Raw genomic sequence first — 24,904 nt, 5'->3', positions numbered from 1 at the left:
CATTTCAACAGTTAATCCATGAACTCTATGCTGCAAAAATGAAGCATGTAAGGGAGAATACTTTTCTATGGAAAACTCAGTGCTTTTGATATTTATTTTAGCAAGAATAATCAGATGCTAAAAATAATTTCAGAGAGAGGTAGAAAAAATATTTCAGATAATCTTTCCTTATTTCTCCTCCAAAAAGCTGACACCCATGTAAGGTATTTTTTAACACTGGGGTTTTGAAGGTGTTGTCTTTTCTGGTATCCTGTCATTACATGCTAAAATTGAAGGAGAAAAGATTATTGAAAATGAAAGGAATTGTAGGGACACATTAAACCAAAGGGGTGAACAAAAGAGGTTTAAAGTTTGTATCTAGAAATAAAAAATAAGAATAATTAGTAAGACTAGTACAAATTATTGGCGATTGGTAATTGATAATTGGTGAGTAGTACCAAATAGTGGGCGTCGTTCTTCAAATACATACCTCTACCCCAAACCCCACATGTTAATTTAGAATCATGAAACAGGCAGATTATACTCTGACTTTTTTGTTAAAAGAAATGTAATACTGTGTCAACGAAACTGGCATTAGGTTCTTAGTGGAGCGTGTGTGTGTGTGTGTGTGTGTGTGTGCGTGTGTATTGTGTAGACGTGTGTTTGTGATGAAAGGCTGTTTTGCATTGTTGCATAAAGAAGTTTGATTCTGTGATTTTTAAAAGGATATTTATTTGGAAACTTCTTAGGGTAATTTAAAAGATGTATAATTTCCTTGTGTTTAATGAAATCTATTGTCACTGTACTAATAAATCTTGGTTTACAGCATCTTGAATACTTGATAATTGAAAATTAAGAAAAAAATTTAAAAATGAATAAAGTGTGTTGGACTGAAATGAAATTGTTTCTAGAACTTTGTTGTTTGAAGAGATGAAGCAATGAGGCCAATGCAACTGTCCATCTCTCCCACAAAATTAACTCTTTACCTAACTGTTAACTCTACCTCGAAGCAGAATGTTCTAGGAGTATACTTTTAAGAGCAATATCATGTTTTTAAATTGAGTCTCCAAAGATAATAATTTAAAGTAATTCATCAATTATCTATTCAAATTCAAAACAGACTTTGAGAACACAAAGCTATGTATCTTGAATGTGATTTGTTACATTATACTTGTATGACATGCTAACCCTCAAATCTCAGTGGCTTCACACACAGGGCTGTTTCCCATTTACTTATATATCTATTATGGCTCTGTTCCACATAGTCTTTCAGGGATCCAGGCTGACAGAGCCTCCACCATCTTGAAGCGGCAACACCTGGAACTTTCAGGGTTAATCTTGGCTCCTGGAGAAAACAAAGGAAGTGCCCAGAGAATGGGCACTTTCTCAGCCTGAGAGTGCCATGTGTCTATCCTCCCATTTCATTGGCCTTAACTAGTCTCATGGCTCTGCCTAATGGCCTGAGGTCCTGAAAATATAGAGGAGTAAATGGTGAGAATTCAGTGGGTATAATTCTTTGCCACATGGTTGACTTTGATAGATTAAAAATAATTTCCAAAGAAGTCCAACTCATTATTCTAAAAACTGGTGAGCAAAGGCAAAATCTGAAGCATAAAAAGGAATAATTTCCAAAGGAGTGAATATCAAAACTTGATCAACAAAGCCCTTAAAAGGCCCCCTCCTCCTATTTCCTAGTTTGCTACTGAATAGCAAACTAATTCATTGCTAAAGTGGCCCAGAAGCCAGTGCTGTGAGCCAAGAGTAAGAAACCTGCGTATGTACTCCTAAACTTGTGAAGTTAAGAAGAAGAACTTGATCTCAGATTTCACTTAGGGAGAAAAAGAAAAAACACTGGATTTGGAGGTCTCTCCTGACTAACAGTGGAGTTTTCTAAACACACTGGCATCTAAAACTTTGGGGTGAGAGGTGGAAGGAGCTAAGGGAGTCATGACCCACAGACTGAAGCACTATGTGGGTATTTAGAGAGTCCCGCCTTGAGCACTTTCTAGGTGGGAAGCAGCGTAACTGATTTTTCATTCCCTTAAATGAAAGGGTCGCAGTGGCCTAAGCTACATGAGTTATTGGGGGAGGGGAGTACAGACGTCAGTCCTTACTTCTTCCCATGGCTTTCTGCATGCATCAAGGCAGGCTTTTATGCAAAGAGCAAATAGTTACCCCTGCCTGAATCTACCATCTTCTGCTTAATTATGTGTGCATGACTTAGGCAAAAAGATTTCTGCTAAAATTCTTAAATTGGGCTTTAAAAATAGGCACATTAGAAAATGTTTCTTTTCAAGAAATGAGGAGGGGGAAGGGTTATGAACATGGTGACTTGTCTTCCTTGCTTTGGCACCAGACTTGGTACAACCTCAGTTTTAAGAGCTGTTAAAAACCATCCAGTTCTGCTCTTCTTTGTAAAACTGCCAGCTAGGCAGAGATGGCCTCGGCTGCTTCAGCGTGTGGCAGCTAAAAAAACATTTTTAATTGCACAAAGACTTTGGAAAGCCGGGAGATGGATATTCAGTGCTCACTTTTGAATTGAAACGTCAAAGTTTGATGCAGTTCCAATTTAAAATACCAACATAAATCAGTAGTAAGCAAAAACTGTTCTTTCGCCTGCTGGAATGGCTAAGATCCTAAGCACTGAAGAAAGGGCAAGCCTGCCATGGATCAAGTTGTTCTAGATGTGTTCTTGTCAGAACGGTAGCACTGAGAGGCGCCCTGCTGCTTTGGAAATCAAAGCAGCCTCTTTTTTTTCCGATTGCACTGATGAAATAATTCAAAAACTTTATTGACCTATAACCTGATTAGAATATGCCAGATGAGAATCAATATTGTACAGAAAGTTGTACAGAATTTTTTACATAGAAAACTTTACATCTGTACCATATACATTTTATCCATCTGAAAAAATTTTCTACATCCACTTAATACGGAATGCAAAGCAGCCTCTTTGCAGGGGTACGGCCTGGAGCCAAGCAAAGGTGTCTTTAGTTGCACTAGACTGCCACCTTGTGGTCATTACGGAAACCACATGCTAATCTCGGGTCTCCCGGTTCTTGGGCTGGACCAGGTGCTCTCAGCTATGGGGACACAGACTAGGGGGGCAGGGTCGGTCCATGACCTCTCACCTGCTGAAACTTACTAGAGCTTGGGTTGGTTCCGCTCTGGTTCTGAGTCACCCGCCCTGTTGGGGTTGGAAAGTGGGGAAACGTGGGGGAAGGAATGGGAGGCGGGTGACTGTACCTGAGTCCAGGAAGGAGACCCACTGATATGGGGACCAGGAAATTCAAACAGAAGGAAATACCTTCGCCAGCTGAAGGGAGAAATAGTTCGGGTTCCTCTGTCCCCTGTGTCTCTGTAGTGCTTCCCCCAACATGAGGGTCAGGGATTCTGTAGTCTCAACTGAGAAAATGTGATTTTTAAAAGTCATCCTCTCTACCTACTTCACACAGCAGTGGGGTCACCGCAAGGCCCAAGCTGGCCCGTCCTGCGTGTCAGCACCACCGCTGGGAGAAAGGCGGCTTAACTCCACCACAACCAGCGGTGGCCACCTGAGGGTCCGTGTCTTGGCCAGCAGTGGGGAAGGGTGAGGTGACAATCACTGGACTGTCCTTCCATTGGCCGCGGACTCGGTACGACAGCAGCGCTTTCTTACAGGGGAGCGTGTCAGGTAGGGGAGGTGATACTTCCAGGGGTCGGGAGTCCAGGAAGGTGTAGGCAAAAGGAAAAGGACAATTTTGAGCTGATAGGGGAATTAAGGGGTGGACAAGAGTTCTCCAGGTGGAGGTGGGGCTGGAGGATATTATAAACAGGAGAGGAGATGACAGGTGAGAGAAAGTTCTGGCCTAGGAAGGCGGCGCTGACCCAGGAGCAGCTGAGATTCAGGTGAGGCGCAGCGGGAGCAGGAGCGGGCTGGGGGCTGGGTTTCTTCTGGCTTCGAGTCCAGAACACCGAGGGCACTGGGAAGCACTGAGGGCTCCTGAGCAGGAGGCTGAGCTCTGAGCCAAGGCGGTAGAAGACCCCTCAGGCAGAGAGCGTGGGATGTCCCCGGAGTTGGGAGAGGCAGGAGGTGGGAAAGGGGATTGGGGACTGCTCCTATGTGCCCTGGGGGCCTAAAAGCCCCAGCGGGTAGGGCATATCCAGGTATTAATTGCCCTCCTTAATACCTAATTTAATTATCAACTGAAGATTTTTTTTTTCTGTTAAATACCTTTCAGAAATATCAGGCAGAATTGGACTAATTTGGGGAATGGAGGATTTTTAAAAAGCTCAAAAAATAAGTATTTAAAACACTTAAAAAAAAAAGAAGCCAATATATTTAGATGTATTTGGCAAAGGGTTGGAGTATAAAGTACTCATTCCTTCTCTTGGAACCAAAAAACTGCCCATACTGATGATCATAGGTTTGGTTATTTTTAAAGGGCCAGGAGGGTCTCGGAAATGATCTAGTTTGTGCAGGGAGAATTGGTTTTTTTCTCACACACCAATCTTATTCAGCAGCAGGGCTGGCTGGAGACGTGGTTGCCCGCATTGAGGAGGCGTGAGGCCACCAGTGCCCTAGCTTAAGGGTCAAGCGTCCCGTTGGATTAGCCACGTCTTCCCTAGGGACATATTGGGAAAAGAAATTACACATGCTATGTATTTGCCATCCTTGACCCAAATCTCTTATTTTACAGTTGAGAAAGCTGTTTTAGAGAGGTTTGTGTGATTTTTGAAGCTCACAGAAATAGTAAAAATTAGTGTTGGAAGTTAATTGGGGTCTTCTTCAGTTTCATGTTGATGGTTCTTTCCACTAGTCCTTGCAGATGGGGCCCCACGATGGCCTCTCTCTTCCCGGATCTGGTAAGTGTGTGTGTGTGGGGGGGAGGGTGGCGGGGGGCGGGTGTGTGTGCATATGAGTTTAAATGGAGAAAGTGGTGAGGGCTGGCCTCTGAGAGATGTCTTCTTCTTCTACATCTGGAGAAGTCACTCATCTCTTCTGAGTCTCAGCTTCCTCACAGATCAAATGAGGCTACCTGGGCAGTCAATCTTTAAGGGCCTTTCAACATCTGATAAGCAGCTCTGGGAGACATACGGTTTCTCTTATGCCCTTGCTACATAGTAGGCACTCTATTCGCAGCTATTGAATTGAACTAAAATGAATTTTTCTCCGGGACAGCAATATTTGGCCCAGGCACATTTTACAGAAAGGAACAAGGAGCAAGGCACTGGGATGCGCCTTTGGACAACAGTGCTGTTGTCTTAGGCTCTGTTCTCTTGATGAAAACTTGATTTCCTCAATTATCCAAGGGTTGGATTGGTAGGTGCCCTGACTCTTTGCTTTCTTTTTTTCTCCTTCTTCTTTATTTTTAACCTTCTACTCTCTGGACATTTCACAGGCTGTTAGCCCCTCAACCTGAAGGCTACATTTCTTCAGGAGATTTGTAACAGACGGAAGGAAGCATATGGAATTGGTGAATGAGAAAACTCGAGATCTTGACGGGTGTTTAGCTTTCCACCCAAGTTCATGGTTCCCAAAGAAACCCCCCCCGGCCTTTGGTGGGTCCGTTCCCTTGGTTTTAAAAAATTCCATTTTGCTGCTCAGGACCAATGACCTAATTTGCAGGGCCCCCGTGGAAAATGAAAATGTGGGGCCCCTTGTTAAAAAATTAGTGAGGATTTCAAGGTGGTGACATCAGAGCATTAAACCAAGTGCAGGCCCTTTGTGACCATCTCGGTTGCCTGCCAGGAAAGCCACCTCCACGATGCCTCTGCTGCCTCCCCCGAGACAGCAATGAGGTAAATCTGTGGGGAAGTCATTAAGCCCAGAATGTTCTATAACACACTGACTTCAGCTCAGCTTTATAAGCTTGGCTAGTATTCACTCACGTGAATAGAGATCAGGACTCAATTTTACTTGCAAGGAATGGGTGCACCACAAAAACTTGGTTAAGTTCATTTCTCTGAAACAGAAAAAAGTTTAAACACCTTTTATTTGAAGAAATATTGCTTCTAGACTTTCCTGAAGCCAGAATTGTTCTATAAAAGTATCACGGAATATTATACATGATTAAAAAAACACAGTATGCGCCCTAATAACTTGAAATATTTTTACAAGCACATCTTTCTTGACCATAAATATGTTTGTTCTGTCATCCCACTGAAGATACGCACATCAGGTAAGCAGTTAATTTGAACATATGTACAGAGTCGATGATGAAGATTTAAAGTTACCAAAAAGATTCAACTATAACATATTAAATTTTCTTTAAAAGAGTTTACCTTAAACACTTAAAGAAAACATAATTTATCTAAGTGCTTGAATTATCTAAAAACAAGAAGAAAACCACTCTTAAGCAGAAGCACATCTTTTTGGGGATGCTGAATAGGAGGATACTGGTGACTCAGTGAGGTAATCCTTTAGCTGGTATTTAAAAATCTAATACACAACAATAATATTTTCAAGAATACAGATTTTCAAAAGCAATTTTGAACTACGTCTTTAAAAGATATCAGAACTTGGTGAAGACCTTACAAATAATCATAGAACACAATATTAAGAAATTCACTTTCCTTATATTGAAATTGTGGAACATTCATGATTTTATTTTATTGAGAAGTTCCTGGTGTAAATTCAAAACTAACCATGTTTTGTCAACATTTAAGCTTCTTAGCCATGCTAAGGAAACTAAATAAAGATGAAAATAAAAGATCAAATAACTCACAATATAGAAATCTTAAAGATATGGTACACAAGTTGAGTCTAGGCACAGAGAGAGGAGGCAGTCTCATTTTGTTTATTTATTTATTTATTTTCACCACCAGCATTATTAGCCATGCCTTTCTGCTAATCAATTTTAGCAAGTCGAGGTAAAACACATGCAACATTTTCTGGCAAAAGCTTAATGTCAAACAATATGTGACCCATACTGTATGTCGTCCTTGGGGGTTTATTTTACTTTGTCACAATGACAGCCAACAGTGAGACTGAGAAGCCTGTAAAAATAAAAAATAAGACGAGTCAAATAGACATGGCATTTTAATCTCAAAGTGCAAAATCACTGAACTAAAAATGATGTCATTGAAAAATTCCAGTGGTTTAAAAATGAATCAGAACTTCCTTATGCAGGCAGTGGAAGTGTGTTGAAAGATCTAGCAGGGGTGTCAAGTTTTAGACACTCAGAAAGGCACCGTTCTAGCTTCTTGATTGGATAACATGTGTATACTTATGTCCCTACATGGTTCAAAAGATAATACTGTTTTAGTACAAAACAAACGAACAGGCAACAAATCAAAACTAAACCAACCAAAATATCTCCAGCCTTTCTTTCTACTCTTGGCAGATAGTAAATGATGACGATGAGTCTCCGTGTGCAGGCTGCTTGTTCACATGCACACTGTCTTCTACTGCACAAAGGTACCCAGGGTAGCTTGGAATGTTGGTGGCTATGATGACCTCTATTAAGTCTACAAATAAAAACGTTAAAAAAGAAATACTGTGTTTAGGGTAAGGTAGCCATTTCATCTAATCAGAGGAGAATGGAGAGGAGGCGCTGCCTTCTAGATGCTGTGACTTCTCCTTTTCGTGATTCTTCTCCACCTTGGTCAATGTCTTCGCCACTATGCTGGAATTAGCTGGATGTTCTGTGGTGGCCATGGTGAACATTTGAGGAACTGAAATTCTATCGGAATGCACAGGAAGATACAGCTGATCTTCAAAAATGTCCTCTCCGGGGCCACCATCCTGGGCAAGTGCTTTCGGGTGCCTGCCAATGGGCTGCACCCTGCGGCTGGGCCTCCGCACTAGCTCTATCATGCCATCGCCACTGAAATCGGTTTCCAGATGATTGGTCCCCTCATGCCCCATCCATTTTTCAGTTTTTCTCCAGTGTTCGGAATTCAAACGATTAACTTCTGGAATGTCGTTATTCCATTCAAGTTTACGCTCTGGACTTAATGTTGGTCGGTTCAAAGGCAGGGTTCGATGGTTGGCTGGCAAGGTCGAATGAGGTGCTTTCCCAACCGTGTGCCTTGGGTCTTCATCTGAGTCAGCAGAGGCCATCTCCACAGACACAGAGCGCTCAGCAGAGCCAACCGGGAACCCATCACTTTGAGCACTTTGAGTCTTATTTGTCGTATTTTGCTCATAGTGACTGTTCAGCAGTGCAAATATTCTATCTACATCCTTCAAGTAATTAGTCCAGTCCAGCAGACTAAGTCTGTAGTTGTGTCCGTACTCATAGATGTTTTCATTCACACTGTGTAGATCCTCTCTGCCTTGCCAGTTGATGTCTGCCGTGAGATGGGGCTGATTAACCTTCCCATCCATCCCATAACCGTCCTCTGAAAAGAGAGAAGAAGGTGAATCATTAAGAGAAGTTGAGAAAAGGTTTCCTACTTATCTGGACAAGCAACTTACATTGACTTTACAGAGTTAATCAATGAAAAATATGACACTCAAAGGCATTTTTCCCTAGTCATTTGTTACCACAGAGTGGCCTTAGGTTACAAGTGATTGAACAACAGAAAATTGGGGAAAAAAGATCACAGTTGTGAAAACATTTATGACTAAGCATGATTAGTGCTGAAAATGGCACTGTCCTTTCAGTCAGGTGATTTGGGTTTCACTCCTGGCCCCACTCAAATCAACGTTGCAACCCGAAGAGCATGTGTGAGTCCCTCTGAATCTTGCTCCTCATCAGTCAAGTGCAGAAAAGTTGTGTAACAAGAACAGAAAACCAAACACTGCATGTTCGCACTCATAAGTGGGTGCTGAACAATGAGAACACATGGACATAGGGAGGGGAACATCACACACCGGGGCCTGTCGGGGGGTGGGGGGCTAGGGGAGGGATAGCAGGGGGTGGGGGGATTGGGGTGGACTAACATTAGGAGACATACCTAATGTAGATGACGGGGGGATGCAGGCAGCAGACCACCAAGACACATGTATACCTATGTAACAAACCTGCACGTTCTGCACATGTGCCCCAGAACTTAAAGTATAACAAAAAAAAGAAATAGTTGTGTGATAAAATCATTACTACTAATCAGGTTGCTGGGTGAATGACAAATTTGAAAGTATTTGAATGTAACAGGCAATGCTTAGTACGAGATTTTCATTTTATATTCTCTGACACTCAGTATAAAAGCAAATCTGAATGCAATTAAGTTCTTCAAATCAAATGCCTGGATTTATTTCTTTGATCGTATTTCTGCCCTGAAAGTTCTATGTCCCAGATATATTTGTGCCTTAGATAACTGCGTGGCTTTCTTACATGCTAAGAAGGCACCAGCTTTCTCTCTCTAGATCTTTCCATATCTCCAGGATGACTGTGACCCAGCAGAAAACAGCACTTGTTCTCTAGTTGTGCCTAAGTACCGTTTGGAAAGAGGTGGCCTAGATCAGGGCAATGAACACCCATAAAGCCATACAGATCAGCAAGAAGAATAAATAAAACTACACCAAACCCACACCCTTAGTCTAGCAAGAAGACAGAGAATCCTACAATCTTCAGATCACCTGTAAGTAAAAAAAGTTAACACCAAATTCCAGCAGAGCTGAATGTCACCCTTTGGCTACAAGTCTTGGGAAAACAGTATGGAAGACAGAAGAGGGAAGTGTCAGTGGAGTTAAAGATTGACTGGAAGCTGTTGGTGGAAAGAACGTCAATCTTTTGCATAAAATACTGTAAAGGGTCCTGGTGAGCCATGGCGTCACTGACGCTGAGGATGGGACTTAGGGATGCCTGTCCACGATTCAAGGCAGCAGTCTGGAAGCCATTGCTTTGGGAAGAAAAGGGTACAAAGGAAGATTGAAGGGAGAAACCTTTTGGAAACTGGGTGGTAAAAGAAGGAGGAAGAAAAGGTGGAAATTTCAGGTCCTGCAAGAAAAAAGAGATACGAAAAGTTGGAAGACATACAACCTCTCTCACTTTCACTCCCAAATAATAATAAAATAAAAAGATAAAGTATACTTAGTTACACTCACAGAAAAGAATTCTCTTAAGCTAGGAGACCTGTAAATACTACATATCCATGAAATAAAAGCAGCCTAACTCTATATCAAATTACTATAAAAGAAAGTAGAACAATGAGATACCATCTCATGTTTAATGGTGATTATTAAAAAGTCAAGAAAAAGCAGATGCTAGCAAGGTTGCAGAGACACAGGAGCGCTTTTACACTGTTGGTGGGAATGTAAATTAGCTCAACCACTGTGGAAGACAGTGTGGTGATTCCGCAAAGATTTAGAACCAGAAATACCATTTGACCCAGCAGTCTCATTATTGGGTATATATCCAAAGGAATACAAATCATTCTATTATGACGACACATGCACATATATGTTTATTGCAGCACTATTCACAATAGCAAAGACATAGAATCAACCCAAATGCCCATCAAAGATAGAATGGATAAAGAAAATGTGGTACATATACACCATGGAATACTGTGCAGCCATAAAAAGGAACAAGATCATGTCCTTTGCAGGGACATGGATGAAGCTGGAAGCCATTATCCTCAGCAAACTAACACAAAAACAGAAAACCAAACACTGCATGTTCTCACTTATAAGTGGGAACTGAACATTGAGAACACATGGACATAGGAAGAGGAACATCACACACTGGGGCCTGTTGAGGAGTTGTGGGGGAGAAAGAGAGCATCAGGGAAAACAGCTAATGCATGTTGGGTTTAACACCTGGGTGATGGGTTGATAGGTGCAGCAAACCACCATGGCACACGTTTACCTATGTAACAAACCTGCACTTCCTGCACATGTACAATGGACTTAAAAAAATAAAATCAACAACAACAACAAAAATAAAGTAAAAAAAAAAAAAACAAAAGAAGAATTTAAAAAATCCTCTCAAGAAAATGCCCCTGGCAAAATAAACTATAAAGTGCAGAAAATCACAGCATGCCAGTGCTGCTTGAATTAAGTGTTCTCCATCAAGCATCTGAGATGGAAAAGCCGTCTCAATCAGGGATTAAAATATGAACCCAGCATCTTATATTCAGTCCAGCTCTCCTTCAAGTATCAAGGCAACAGAGGGACAGTTTGACACACATGAGAAAGTAGGGGATACAGTGCACATCAGCTCGTCGTCAGCGATCTTCCAGAGGATGTGACTTGTTGGTCCAAGAAATCACTGGGGAAGCTGCAGCAAAAATATAAGGGTGCACATTTAACAGATGTATCAGATCTAGGATAAACATAAAGGTAGAAGAGGAGTGAAAAAATAATATATGCATTTTATAGAACACAGTTGAAATAATGCAGCTAAAAATGTGAGAGGTAGCACAGACCTAAGAGAATAAGCTCACTAAGTAAGTGTCAGGTCATAGTTGGGAGTGAAAGAAGGCCATTAAAGATTGTCCAATGAGATAATGAAAGGTTAAATAAGATAACAGAGATTTAGGCCAGGCGTGGTGCCTCACGCCTCTAATCCCAGTACTTTGGGAGGCTGAGGTGGGTGAATCACTTGAGATCAGGAGTTCGAGACCAGCCTGGTCAACATGGTAAAACTCTGTCTCTACAAAAAAAGAAAGAAAGAAAGAGAGAGAGAGAAAGAGAGAGAGAGAGAGAGAGAAAAGAAAGAAAGAAGGAAAGAAAGAAAGGAAGAAAGAAAGGAAGGAAGAAAGAAAGGAAGAAAGAAAGAAAGGAAGAAAGAAAGAAAGAAAGAAAGAAAGGAAGAAAGGAAGAAAGGAAGAAAGAAAGGAAGAAAGAAAGAAAAGAGAAAGAACCCCCCCCCCCCAGGGATTAAGGGCATTAAAAATGTGTAAGTACAAAAACAACTACCAAAATGCAACTTACTAAGTTCTGAAGGAAAAAGAAAAGAGCAACTATCTTGATAAAGAAGAAATTATAGAATATGCAATGAGAAATATATAGAAACACAATAGGCGATATCAATCCAAGGCAGATCAAATGGAGCAAAAATAAATAAGAATATGTATTGAAATATTATCAGAACCATCAAGTGGAATTTGGTGTGCTCCCTTGTGGTAGCCACTGGGGCTCATAAAATGAGTGGGCATGGGGGGTGGTGCTCCAGCCATGCAGAGATAGGCTAAGTCTAGACGTATTCCTCATGCACTCTCAGACACCATTCCAAAAAGAGAGCCAGAGATTGCAGATGGCTATAGGGCAGATTCCCCTGGGTTAGGCATCCTGCACATAGCTGGCAAGTGGATTACATGGGAGCAACAAATGTCAGCAGCCCCGAGAGGCTAGACAAGGGTCCTAACAGAAATATACACTTACCCTGGGCTGGGCTTTGTAGACCCAGTGGTAGATGCAAACACTTAAAATATTATTACAGGATAGGAGCAGAAAATACTACACTAACTTGGACCACCAAGTTACATTTCTTCCGATCAAAGGACACATTCTATAGTCCACAGTGTCCAAAAGTGAGCAAAGATGGCTCACATGAAATGAACATATAATGGTGCACATTAGCCTTAGAATAACAGTTCCATAAGAATAGGAAGGAATGGGCAGTAAAACATTTGCTGTCTAAAATGGGGAGACAGGGGAGATAAAAGCATTGAAGGCTGGCTTACATATTGTTACACTCAACATGAGTGGGGCTAAGGGAGGGACCCTCACTGGACAGATTTCTCTGCTTTGCAGGGGGATAGAAGGAGGGGCAGGAGAGGATGCTGCTGTGATGATGCAGGTCTTCTGCACATCGCCTCGTCACCTCATCAGCTGCACCTGATGCAGAGATGCAACTGCTGATGTCAGAAGCAGGGATGCTTCCTAAGCAAGAAACCCTCATTATACTTTGAAATGATGTCAGAATTCCTAAGGGCCTGATAGAGCAGGTTGTGCCTTCACCCCATTTGGCAAAATTGGGGTTAGCAGTGAATGCAGATATATTTATTGCCTGGCGGTTAAAAACAGCTCATTAGCTCTGCACCTATGTAACCTTGCTCTATTTGAATGGGAGCAGACTGGGCAAGACTAATTGCTAGACTAGTATTGCTAGTCTAGTAATAATCCTAGACTAGTATTGCTACCTGAAGTGTAGAGCAGCACCGTGGCTGAATCTAATGTCTCTTCCAAGGGTGGAAAAGTTTGGTTATAAATGGAGAGATGGAAGAATAGTAACAAGCTGAAGGAATGAATAAATGGATTTATGTCATGAGTCATGAGAGAAATCCAATATTACATTAACAACTCAAAAAGGCTCAGAACAGGATATGACATTGACTCTTAGCTCCATTATACAGACTCCTGAAAGGGTGAGGTCATATATTGCTAAGCCACTCCTGACACAATCCAACACTGACTCACAATCAGGCTGGCAAATTCAGAGTGGCAAAATTCAGGCTGGCAAAATCAGAGTGGCCTTGCCCTAGGAAGTATTTTCATATGACAGAATGATGGACTGGACTAATTATTGGTGGCTGAATGAAACTCTAGGAATGTGCCAGTATCTTTTCACTTTTGTAATCTTTTTACTAAGGGATTCATGGCCAGAGGACTGGGGCATAATAAGAAAGATGTATTTGGCCTACCCCCAGTTGACAGAGATCCTAAAGCCCTTGCAGTCTCCAGGGAGATAAGAGTGTCTTTCACATGCTGAGGAGACGGCTAGGGAGCTGGGCTGATCATCAGAAAGACTTCGGCATGGTTAGAGAGTTGGGACTCTCTAACCCTCCGACCTCTGGGGGGACAGGAGCCTGGATATTGAGTTAACCACCAATGGCCAATGATGCAATCAATCATGCGTATGTAATGGAACCTCCATAAAAACCTTAAATGGTAACAGGGTTCAGAGAGATTTCCAGTTGGTGAATGAAACCACATGCCATGAAGGTGACACACTTCAAACCCAAGGACAGAAACTTCTGCGTTTTCTGCACCTTAGCCTGTGTTCCTCTTCGTCTGGCTATTCATTTGCATTTCTTATAATGTCCCTTATAATAAACTGGTAAATAGGTAAATAATTTAAATATCGTTGAAATATACAAAATTAAAAACACAAGCGATGTGGCTCATGCCTGTAATCTCAGCACTCTGGGAGGCTGAGATGGGAGGACTATGTGAGCCCTGGAGTTTAAGAGCAGTCTGGGCACCATAGCAAGAACTCACCTCTAATAAAAATTTAAAAAATTAGCTGAGTGTGGTGTCGCATGCCTGTAGTCCCAGCTACTCAGAAGGCTGAGGTGGGAGGATCGCCTGAACCCAGGAGGCCGAGGCTGCAGTGAGCCATGATTGCCACCATACTCCAGCCTGGGTAACAAAGGGAAACCCTATCTCAAAAACAAAAACAGAAACAAGAGACTACTTTGCAGACCTCAATGAGAATAAATTCGAAAACCTAGATGAAACGTAGTTGCTCAGGAAAATAGTTTGGTGAAGTTTACGCTGTTGAAAGAAAAACCTTAGCTGAATTAAGTTTAACAGGGTTTAATTGAGCAAAGAACGATTTGTAAATCTGGCAGCCTCCCAAGCCACAGTAGGCTCAGAGATTCCAACGAAGCTGCATGGTAGAAAAAGATTTATGGACAGACAAAGGAAAGTGATGTACAGAAAACAAAAGTGAGGTACAGACGCAGCCGGATTGGTGAAAGCTCAGTGTTTGCCGTGTTTGAACAGTTTGAGCAGTTGGCCACCTTTGATGGGCCAAAACTCAGTGATTGGCACAAGAGTAGGCCACAGTCTGTATATAGCTCTATTTAGGTTACAGTTCACAATGTACAGAGAAACCTTGAGGCTGAACTTAAAATATGTGAGGAGGCAGATTTAGGCTAAACTTGGTTTAACAACCCAATATAGATAGAAAGCTTAAATAGAACAATTTCCATAGAAGATAAGGAAAGCCTAAAGAACCACTCTGCAAAGATGCATCAGGTGTATATACTTTCACAGGAGAAGTTTACCCAAACCTTCAATGAAAAGAGAATCCTGGTAAACTGTTCTAGAGCAGACAGATAACTCAAGAAAACTTCCAAACTCTTTTTACAGAGCAAATATAACACTGATAGCTGTGATGGGCAGAATAGTGGACTCCATCTGGCAAAGACGTCTACATTCAAATTCCTGGAAACCATGGGCAAGTTCCTTTACCTGGCAAAAGGGACTGAGTGAATGTGCCTCAGTCATGGATCCCGAGATTGGGTGAGGACTATCCCAGAGTATTCAGATGGGAACATTGGGATCTCAGGAGTCCTTATACAGGGAAAGGGAGGTGGTAGGAAGGAGGGTTAGAGAAGATGTGACCCCAGAAAACATAGGAACATAGGAAGGTGGGGGTTGGGGGAGAGATTGATTTGAAGATTGGTTACATTTTTGTTTTTGAAGATGGAGGAAGAGACCATGAACGAGGAATGCAGGCAGCTGCCAGAAACTGGAAAAAGCAAGGACATCCTTGCCTTGAGCCCCCAGAAGATTTTAGCCCAGTAAGATTCATTTAGGACTTCTGACCTCTAGAAATACCAGAGAATAAATTTGTGCTGTTTTAAAGGCATAGTGGTAATTTATTACAGCAGCAATAAGAAACTAATATAATACCTAAAAGATAATGCTAGTAAAAACAAAAATGAAATCAGATTGGTATCATTTAAAAATATGATACAAAAATCTGAAATAAAATAATAGTGAACAGAATTCCATATTGTGTTAAGAAAGCAACACACAATGACCCAGTGAAATTTATTTCAGGAATGTAAGGATTTATTCTTGCCAAATCTATTAATATAACATATCATAATAATTTAATATCTCTAAAGAGAATAATTATCTGAGCATCTTCATAGATGCTAAAAAAAGGCTTTTTGACAAATTCAACACTAATTAAAGATAAATGCATTTAAAGAAAAAAAGAATTGATGGCTATTTCCTTAACATGATAACAGTATATATAAATCAGTCCTAAGGCTTGCCTCTTATTTAATAGAGAAACCCTAAAAGCATTTTAATTGAGATCAGGAGCAGGGTAACATTATGTTGGAAGTATTAGTTCACTCAATTAGATGTATCTCTACATCACTGTAGGTACAAGAAAAGATGTTGAGGCTGGGTGAGGTGGCTTCATGCCTGTAATCCTAGCACTCTGGGAGGCCAAGGTGGGTGAATCACCTGAAGCCAGGAGTTCGAGACCAGCCTGGTCAACATGGTGAAACCCCGTCTCTACTAAAAATACAAAAATTATCTGGGCGTGGTGGCAGGCACCTGTAATTCCAGCTACTCAGGAGGCTGAGGCAGGAGAATCACTTGAACCCTGGAGGCAGAGGTTGCAGTGAGCCAAGATCGTGTCACTGTACTACAGCCTGAGAGACAGAGCAAGAAAAAAGAAAAAAAAGAAAAATCCACAACTTCAGTTCTATCCTGATGACACATCAGACAAACCCCAATAGAGGGACATTTTACAAAATAACTGGAGTGTACTCTTGAAAATATCGTGACTGATAATGAGAAGTTGAGGAACTGTTCCAGATGAAAGGATGCTGGAAAGAGGTGAATTTCCTGCAATGTGTGATTCTGGATTGGATCCCAGGCCAGAAAAGCAAAAAACAATGAATATGACATTATTGGGATAATTGTTAACATTTGAATATGGAATGTGGATTTGGTAACTGCATGTAAAAATGGTAAATTGCTTGATTTTGCATAACAGTTATGTAAGAGAATGTTTTTGTTAGGAAATGCCTCCTAAAGCATTTATATATAAAGGGAATGATGTTTGCGAATTACTTGCAAATGATTCAGAAGAAAAAGGTGTGTGATACTTGGAGAAAGTGAGGGAGAGAACAAGAAAAAATGAAGCAAATGGGGTAACAGTTCTTGGAACTATTCTTGCAACCTTTCTGTAAATGTAAAGTTACATCAAAATAGAAAGTTATACTTTTTCAACATTAAAACTTAAACTTTCCATGTGTCTCCTGGTTTCTGCCAGTCTTCAGTTCACAAAAGGAAACCTTGTTCTTGGGCCATTTGAAAGCTCTTTATTCAGAGAGAAAAGGTATAGATAGGCTTGTTCTGACAGGCGAATTTTCAGAGTACGTGTGGATGATTTCAAGTTACAGGTAATTATCCCCCAAGCCCGGAAACAGAAAAGCTGTGAATCCACTAAGAGAAATTCAAGAACATACCTAGGTCGCAAGTCAAGTCACATTTCTTTCTGGATGACACTTACTTACTTTTAAAAACCTAACCACATAATTACATCATGGTGTATTCTACAGATGGGTAACTTAAGAGAGGTTCATGCATGGAATTTTAACTCTTCCTGAAGCAGTGTTATAATTAAGAGGTGCTGATGGTGTCATAAGAAGCAGAAGGGATGGTTTCTGCAGACACAGGCTGACTCCTGCAGCTTCTCCGGCCTCTTCCCTTCCCCTTTGGCACATCACCTCTGTACCAGCCACAGGAACAAGTGTAATGTCCTGAATGTATCAGGCGCTCTCCTTCCTCACTGTTTGTATTTATTTCTAGAATGTTCTTCCCTGCCTCATTATCCCAGTCAGCTCTCAGCCTTCAAGATTAAGCACCATTCCCTCCACAGAGCCTCTCCGGCCATTCTTCTGGGTTTCCTCAGAACTGTGAGAACCCCTCCATTACGGCATCATCTATACCTGATTCTGGGTACCTGTGCTCAGTTGCAAATTGCATTTCCCTGGGCTAGGTGTCTGCAGTTTCAAGAAGCAAGCAATGGACAGATCAGAAAATCACAAAGCATTATATACAATTTGTTGCTTGTTGCTATCTGGCAGGATATTTTAATTAATATTGCTATTCTCTTCCAAGTCTCACTTCTAATGGTATTAATTTAAATTTCACAATGGAAAGAGCCCAAACAGAGTATTTGCATTAATATATCTGCTCCCTTCTCCTAAGCCTTTCCAATTTTTGCTGTGCTTTTTTTTTTTTTTTTTTTTTTTCTGAAGGCACAAGGTTTTCAATATTTGGACCAAATTGGTAGGCATCTTTGGTGATTTTCATGCTGCTTGAAACATAATATGATTTAGCTTGAAATGGAATTTGATTTAGGTTTTGAAATTTCAGAGAATCTGATTTTGGTGTCCTGCTAGTATCCAAAAGCAAACTGTAAATTTACAATTTGTAAAAAAATTTACAAATTTATAATTTTAATTTTTAATTGTAATTACAATTTGTAAATTTACAGTTTGCTTTTGGATACTAGCAGGACACCAAAATCAGAATCAGAATTGGCCATAGTAAAAAGAGCATAAATATCTTTCTTTCTTCCTTTTTTTTTTTTTGAGTAAGGTGAAAGCAAGTTTATTAAGAAAGTAAAGGAATAAAGAATGGCTACTCCATAGGCAGAGCAACCGGAAGACCATGAATTTCTAACCTACATAATTTTATGGACAAACAACAGGAATAGCTATTTATTTTACAAATAAAAGCCAATTGGCCGGAAGCGGTGGCTCACATCTGTAATCCCAGCACTTTGGGAGGCGGAGGCGGGTGGATCACCTGAGGTAAGAAGTTCAAGACCAGCCTGGCCAACATGGTGAAACCCTGTCTCTACCAAAAATACAAAAATTAGCTGGGCATGGTGGCAGGCACCTACAATCCCAGCTACTCAGGAGGCTGAGGCAGGAGAATTGCTTGAACCCAGGAGGTGGAGGTTGCAGTGAGCAGAGATCATGCCTCTGCACTCCAGCCTGGGCAACAACAGCAAAACTCCATCTCATAGAAATAAATATAATGTATGTCATTTATCTATAGATGACTACCTGTGTGTGGTCAATGGCTGATCATATCTGCTTATTGGTAAATGCACATAACTTTTCCTCCTTATTAATATAGCATTGACATTAAAAACTGCAATTTTATCATCCATTAATGTGAAGATAAATGTCTTTCCAAATTCCTGGGCTTGACCAGGTGCAGTGGCTTTCATCTATAATCCTGGCACTTTGAGAGGCTGAGGTGGGAGGATCATTTGAACAGGAATTCGAGACCAGACTGGTCAACATGGTAAAAACCCATCTCTACTAAAAATACAAAAGTTAGCCAGCCGTGGTGATGCGTGCCTGTAGTCCCAGCTACTGGGGAGGCTGAGGCAGGGCAATTGCTTGAACTCGAGAGATGGAGGTTGCAGTGAGCCAAGATTGTGTCACTGCACTCCAGCCTGGGCAATAGAGCAGGACTCCACCTCAAAAAAGAAAAAAAAAAATTCCAGGGCTGTTTGATACAATTTATCTCTCACTATTCAAATTTATTATCAAACATTAATCATAGAATAACATGAATTCAGGGCTTACTTTTCAGGTACTATCTCATGAAATCCTTGTGTATTATTATATATATGTATTATCATCTTTTAAAAGATGAGAAAATTCAGCCATAATAAAAGAAGTTAAATAAATTGTCCAAGAAAATGAGTATAGTGTAGAGACGAACAGCACAGCTAGAACCAGACTCCTGGGGTTTGAATTTCACCATTTATCAGCTGTGTAATCTTGGGAAATTTACTTAAGTCACTCTGTCGCTTAATTTCCTCATCTGTAAAATGGGGATAATGATAGTAGTGACCTCACAGAGGGTTAAATACATTAATATATGAAAGCACTCAGGAGAGTCCTGCACCATATAAGTGTTGTAATACTGTTCGCAAATGGTCCTCAAATCGGGAAGCAATAGAGCCAGAACTGACCCACAAACCAATGTGACCCACAAAACTATTCTCATAACTATTTATGTCCCCTAATCTCATCAACCCAAATCCTCTCATATTATTTTTCCTGGTTTAATGCTCTTGAATGTCTGCCTATTGCTTTTAGGACAGAGATTGCATCCTTTGATGTCACATGTAATTAGGGTGATCATATTTTTGGTTTGCCTGGGATGGTCCCAGTTTGTATCTGTTGTACTGGTATCCTGTTCAATTTGGCATTTGTCCAGAATTTTTGACATTTTAATTTAGAAAATAGTTTAAAATGCGACTGTTTTATAGATCTATTGACTAGTTCATTGGTAAACAAATATATATCAATATTTATATAGAATTAATATAAATAATTAACTATTTTTAGTCCTCCTCCCCCATGGTCACAACATCCCATTTGGAAGATAAATTATATCATATTCTTCATATAACAAGCTCCATAAAATAGGCCCTGGTTGCCTTTTCAGCTCATCCTTCTCTCCTCCTCCCCTTGCACCATCACAGAACTGATCATAAGTTCCAAACGAGTCTTGCCTTCTGGTTGGACTGACTTCCTTTTCCATCCTGTGTTTGGGTTGCTCCAATGTTGTCTTCAGGATGCGGCATAAACCAAGTCCTTGGAAAGCTTCCCTTGATTCCTCGGAGTTGGATTGGAGTCCTTACCTGGCTCTTACGGCGCCACATGTTGCCTGTCAAAGCACTTTGCCCTGTGCATTCTAACACCAGACTGCACTCCCTGTGGATAGGGGGTTTGGCACAGACGTGGTCCTTAGATTCTTTCTGTCTTTATTTGTTGCATGGATGAATGAGGACTCATCTTTCCCTATTATCTTCCCCCTATATATCAAAGCTGATTAAAGCTGCATTTCATTCTGCAGTCTGGGCAGGATCTTAAGGAGTTCTGCACATGCTATACTTTAGTTTCTTCTTCTTCTTTTTTTTTTTTTTTTTGAGACAGAGTCTCACTCTGTCACCAGGTTGGAGTGCAGCGGTGCAATCTCGGCTCACTGCAACCTCCGCCTCTTGGCTTCAAGCAATGCTCGTGTCTCAGCCTCCCAGGTAGCTGGGACTATAGGTGTGCGCCACTACATCCAGCTATTTTTTTTTGTATTTTTAGTAGAGACGGGGTTTCACCATGTTGGCCAGGATGGTCTCGATCTCCTGACCTCAAGATCCGCCCACCTCAGCCTCCCAAAAGTGTTGGGATTACAGGCATGAGCCACCACGCCTGGCCCTTTAGTTTCTTATATAGCATAAGAAGCAATGCCTTTAGAGTAGAATCACTATTGGAAAGGTAAGAAAAATGATGAGCATTCTCTGACAGCTTAGACTAACCCAAGTCTGACCTTAACCATACCAGGGTGGCCACTGTTGTCAGCCCTGCCATTACCCAGCTCTCATGGCAGAGCTTTGGCTGGAATTTGGAGCCTACTTGCCACTCCATGACACACCTCCATGCACGCAGTGGCGCTGACTCTGACCTACACCCTAACGACCTTCACCCCAAGTCTCCTCAACACCTTAGGGGTCAACCTCATCTCCAGCCCATTTAACCCCAAACCCTGCCCCTGCCCCATCTCTTGTCTGAGCATCTGAAACAGAAAAGTCCAACAGTGCTAGTAAGGCAGCTTTAAAATAAAATGGAGTCCCTGAGACGTGACAGGGAGAAGAGAACCTGGGAAGCTCTGTGAGAGTAACCTAGAGCAGGACAGTGAAGGTTTGGTTTGTTCTTCTCATCTCAAGAGGTTCAGGCAGTTCAGAAGGTGGGCTTGCATGCTCAATTCTTGGTTGCCTGTGACTGATGATGGAGATTGGTGGTGCTGGTGAATACCTTTTTGTCTTTCTTATAACATATATTAACAAGCTTTAGAATTCACACCACTTAAATTCCCTTTCCCATACTCTTTCATTCATATAAATGTCCTGCATTCTGTTTTATTCTTTACCAATGATGTCCACCACTTATTGGGGCTTGCCCCCTGCCAGGGTCTGTTCTAAGTAGGCCCACCAGCCAGGCTGGGATTTGAACTCAAACTAGTTGACGGATCCAGCATCCAGCCCCGTGATCATAGTGCTGTATGGCACTAACACACGGCTATGTCACTCACAGTCACCTTTGGCACATACTGTCACTATGGGGGAGATGAATCAAAATGAGCAAAACAATGTGGTCAGAGTGTGGCTGCTGAGGGTGGAGCTCAGTGTGGTCTAACAGCCCAGAGGGCGTGGAGCAAAAGGATCAAGAAGCATCCCTGCCAGAGGAAGGCCGCCAAGAACTGACCGTCTGCTCCACACAGTCACGGGACACATGGCCACAGCTGCCAGGAGCTCTTCTTGGCCCTCAAAGGATGGCAGGCAGTATCAGCTTTTGTACACAGTGGGAAAAATAAATACCCATCAACCTGTTCATTTTTCTCTATTTTGCAACTCACTTAGAAGTTGTTGCTTTCAAATCAAGCCAAAAATTATTTCCAGAGTCATAAGTGCTACTTTCTGAGCTGTGCTCTCCCTCTGAGTTTGTCCTAATTGGAAAATGACCAGGGAGAGTATGCAAGGCATTTCAGCTGCCTCTCCTGCCTCAGGCACAGGGAACAGGAAAAAGAAAGAAAGGAAAAAGAAAAGAAAGAAAAGAAAAGCAAAAGAAATTGAACAGCAACAGAAAAAAAAAAAAAACAAACCCTGCTTTATGAAGGCCCTCTAAATAAGTCTGAAAATTAATTTTTGAAAATCCACCAAAAAAAAGATAGTTTAAAAACATTGATTTAGACCATCTTGTACAAAATACATTTTAAAAAATGCTCTGTTGGATTTTCGAATTTCAAATTCTTCAGATCTGGTTCTTATCATTTCTCTCAAAGTATTTTGTAATCAAATTTCATGATAAAAACACTTTTAAATTAGTTTTTTAAAAACTATCAAAACCTGAAAGAATGAAGGCACTGAAATCCCATAAGTGATTTCATCAATGGAGGGCTTTGAACTGTTGAACCCCATTGGAAGACAGCAGTTTTCCTGGCATTTCTGTACATACAGTGGCTTATTTTGCATCTGTTCTCATTCAATCCAATAAGAGACAAGGAGCGGTAAGGCCACATCAAACACTGCATTTGGGTGTTTAGTGAGTTCCCAGGTGTGACTAGGCAGACACTTTCTAAGTAACCCACATCGAGATTTCCTGCCTGCCATGTGGATATCCACTGAAAGATGGCTTGCTTTATGGATTATGAAATGGCAAAGTCTGAAAACGCCAGTTATTCTGAATAAAGTATCCCTACATCTGCTCTCTGGTAAGGAACTTAGAAGGAAAAAAAAGCAACAGGTAATACCATGTTGCCCCTGCACACATGCTTTCAACAACTAAAGTTGCCAAGATTATGTGAAAATGATCTCAGAAATAATTAACCGGCCATTGAGTGGTGGTGGCAGGGCTCAGGGATGGGGAGGGTCCCAGATGCTTGTCATTTACCCCCAAAGTGCAGTTAAACATTCTTCCTTTCAAAGTTGGCCAGGGGTGACTTCATGGAGAATGACTCTCTGACTCATCCCTGATCAGCCTTATGTCTTAAATAATCTGTGAATACTCATTTATCTTTTCCATGACACTAGACTGAAAATCCCTTAGCTATAAATTGAGTTCCCCATAAAATAACTGCAAAGTTAATATTTAGAGGTCAGCCCATTTATAATAGTGCACTTTGGAAATGTCTTAATGTGCCAATGGGGCGGGCAAGATCGTCCTGGTGTGCAGGATATCACCTCACCAGCCCATACCCCGAGGAGACCCGCTCAAGGGTGGATTCTTCTGCTTTGTCTTATGTTTGCTGGGAATGACACGGGGTTGGTGTGGGGCAGGTTGAGGACAGTTAAGATGAAGAACAAGAGAAAATAGAAAAAAGAAGACACACATAAACGGCTATAACATGTCCCCAAAAGTCCAGTTTCCTTTGTTTTCATCTTCCCTATCACCTTTCCTGTTGTCATTTGGCTTCTTGTTAGACTAATGACCTGCTCTCTATAAGGAGGCATCTAAGACTATAGCTCTGGAAGTTGGAGGGGCCGAACAGGGTGCATGGGAACAGCAATATTCTTTGGTATGTTAATTTTAAACATCTTAATACAGATGAAGAAAATATTAATGCAGAGAAGATATTAATATAGATGGCACCAGTTAAGTCCACACATCTTTGATGGACGTTTTTCCCGCAGATCGATTCATTAACTAGGGTACTGTTAACATCCGTGCCTCAGTTTTGCCTCAGTAGAGGTGGTAAGGACAGTACCCAGCTGCCTTAAGTGACACACCTACCTAAGGTCTGTGCTCAGAGTAGAAAATTTGCAATGGTTAATTTTGCCAGCTGAGCAAGTGACATGGCCACCAGGAGTGTGCGTCCCCCTCCAGAGCACAGCGAGGGATGGATGAGGATTAGAGGGGGATTAAATGATGGGGCTGAGGGTTGTTTACGGAATGTTGGTGTGTTGTCCTGGTGCTATGTTGAAACTATTGAGTGTCTTTATTTAATTTTAGAGACAGGGTCTCACTCTGTTTTTCAGGCTGGAGGTCATTGGCTCTACCATAGCTCACTGCAGGCTCAACTTCCTGAGCTCAAGCGATCCTCCTGCCTCAGCTTCTTGAGCGGCTGAGCAGCTGGGACTACAGGTGTGCATCATTACACCTGGGTAATTAAGAAAAATTTTTTTGGTCTCACTTCGTTGTCCTAGCTAGTCTTGAACTCCTGGACTCAAGCGATCCTACCTTTTGGCCTCCCACAGTGCTAGGATTATAGGCGTGAGCCACTATGTGCGGCCGTTTATGAGTGTCTCGACTCCCGATACCCTGTCCCCAACTCCCAGCACCTTATCTTTATTCATCACTGCTCTGCAGAGCTTTCAGTCTTACGGCTGCTGCTTTTCACCACCAGAGTTAACAAATGACCATCAACAAGGAAATTCCTTGTTTCCTCCAACTTCAGCTTTAGAGTGCTCTTAAAATTCTCATTAGTCCTTTTTGTGCCTTTGATGCTATATTTAATAAAATCTCCAACCCATTTCCATGAAGCTCCCCCACCAAATCAATGTTTAAGTACCTCAAAGAAGATAAATCTCCCACCCTCTCCCGGGGCTCCCAAAGGCCATTCTGTTTTTTCCTTCACATCATTCCATGCTTTAAAGCATCATCCAATAAGCAAACAAGCATTGGTGTGAGTAAATGCTCTGGGACGTCTTGATGGGACAGTGAGCTGATTTGAAAGCAAAATGACAGATCTGTGATCAATGACAAAACATGG

At 41.5% G+C, this 24,904-nt stretch overlaps 1 protein-coding gene across 5 annotated transcripts in view; it reads right to left on the bottom strand.

Moving 5' to 3' along the window:
• Positions 1 to 5,936: 5,936 nt before the first annotated feature.
• Positions 5,937 to 24,904, bottom strand: part of SULF1 (sulfatase 1) — a 191,370-nt gene continuing 172,402 nt past the window's right edge. For 3 of the 5 annotated variants that reach the window (XM_032296293.1, XM_032296292.1, XM_032296294.1), the window contains one exon: positions 5,937 to 8,304. In XM_032296293.1, the coding sequence (XP_032152184.1) occupies positions 7,487 to 8,304 (818 nt within the window). In that variant the 3' untranslated portion in view covers positions 5,937 to 7,486. The remainder of the gene's footprint in view (positions 8,305 to 24,904) is intronic. The other 2 variants (XM_032296296.1, XM_032296295.1) reach the window with 1 other exon arrangement.

Source organism: Sapajus apella, unplaced genomic scaffold (assembly GCF_009761245.1).
Source record: "Sapajus apella isolate SASKATOON/1434 unplaced genomic scaffold, GSC_monkey_1.0 scaffold35, whole genome shotgun sequence".
NCBI lineage: Eukaryota > Metazoa > Chordata > Mammalia > Primates > Cebidae > Sapajus > Sapajus apella.
The sequence above is the reverse complement of the archived record's forward strand: the minus strand, read 5'-3'. Positions and strand labels throughout refer to the sequence as shown.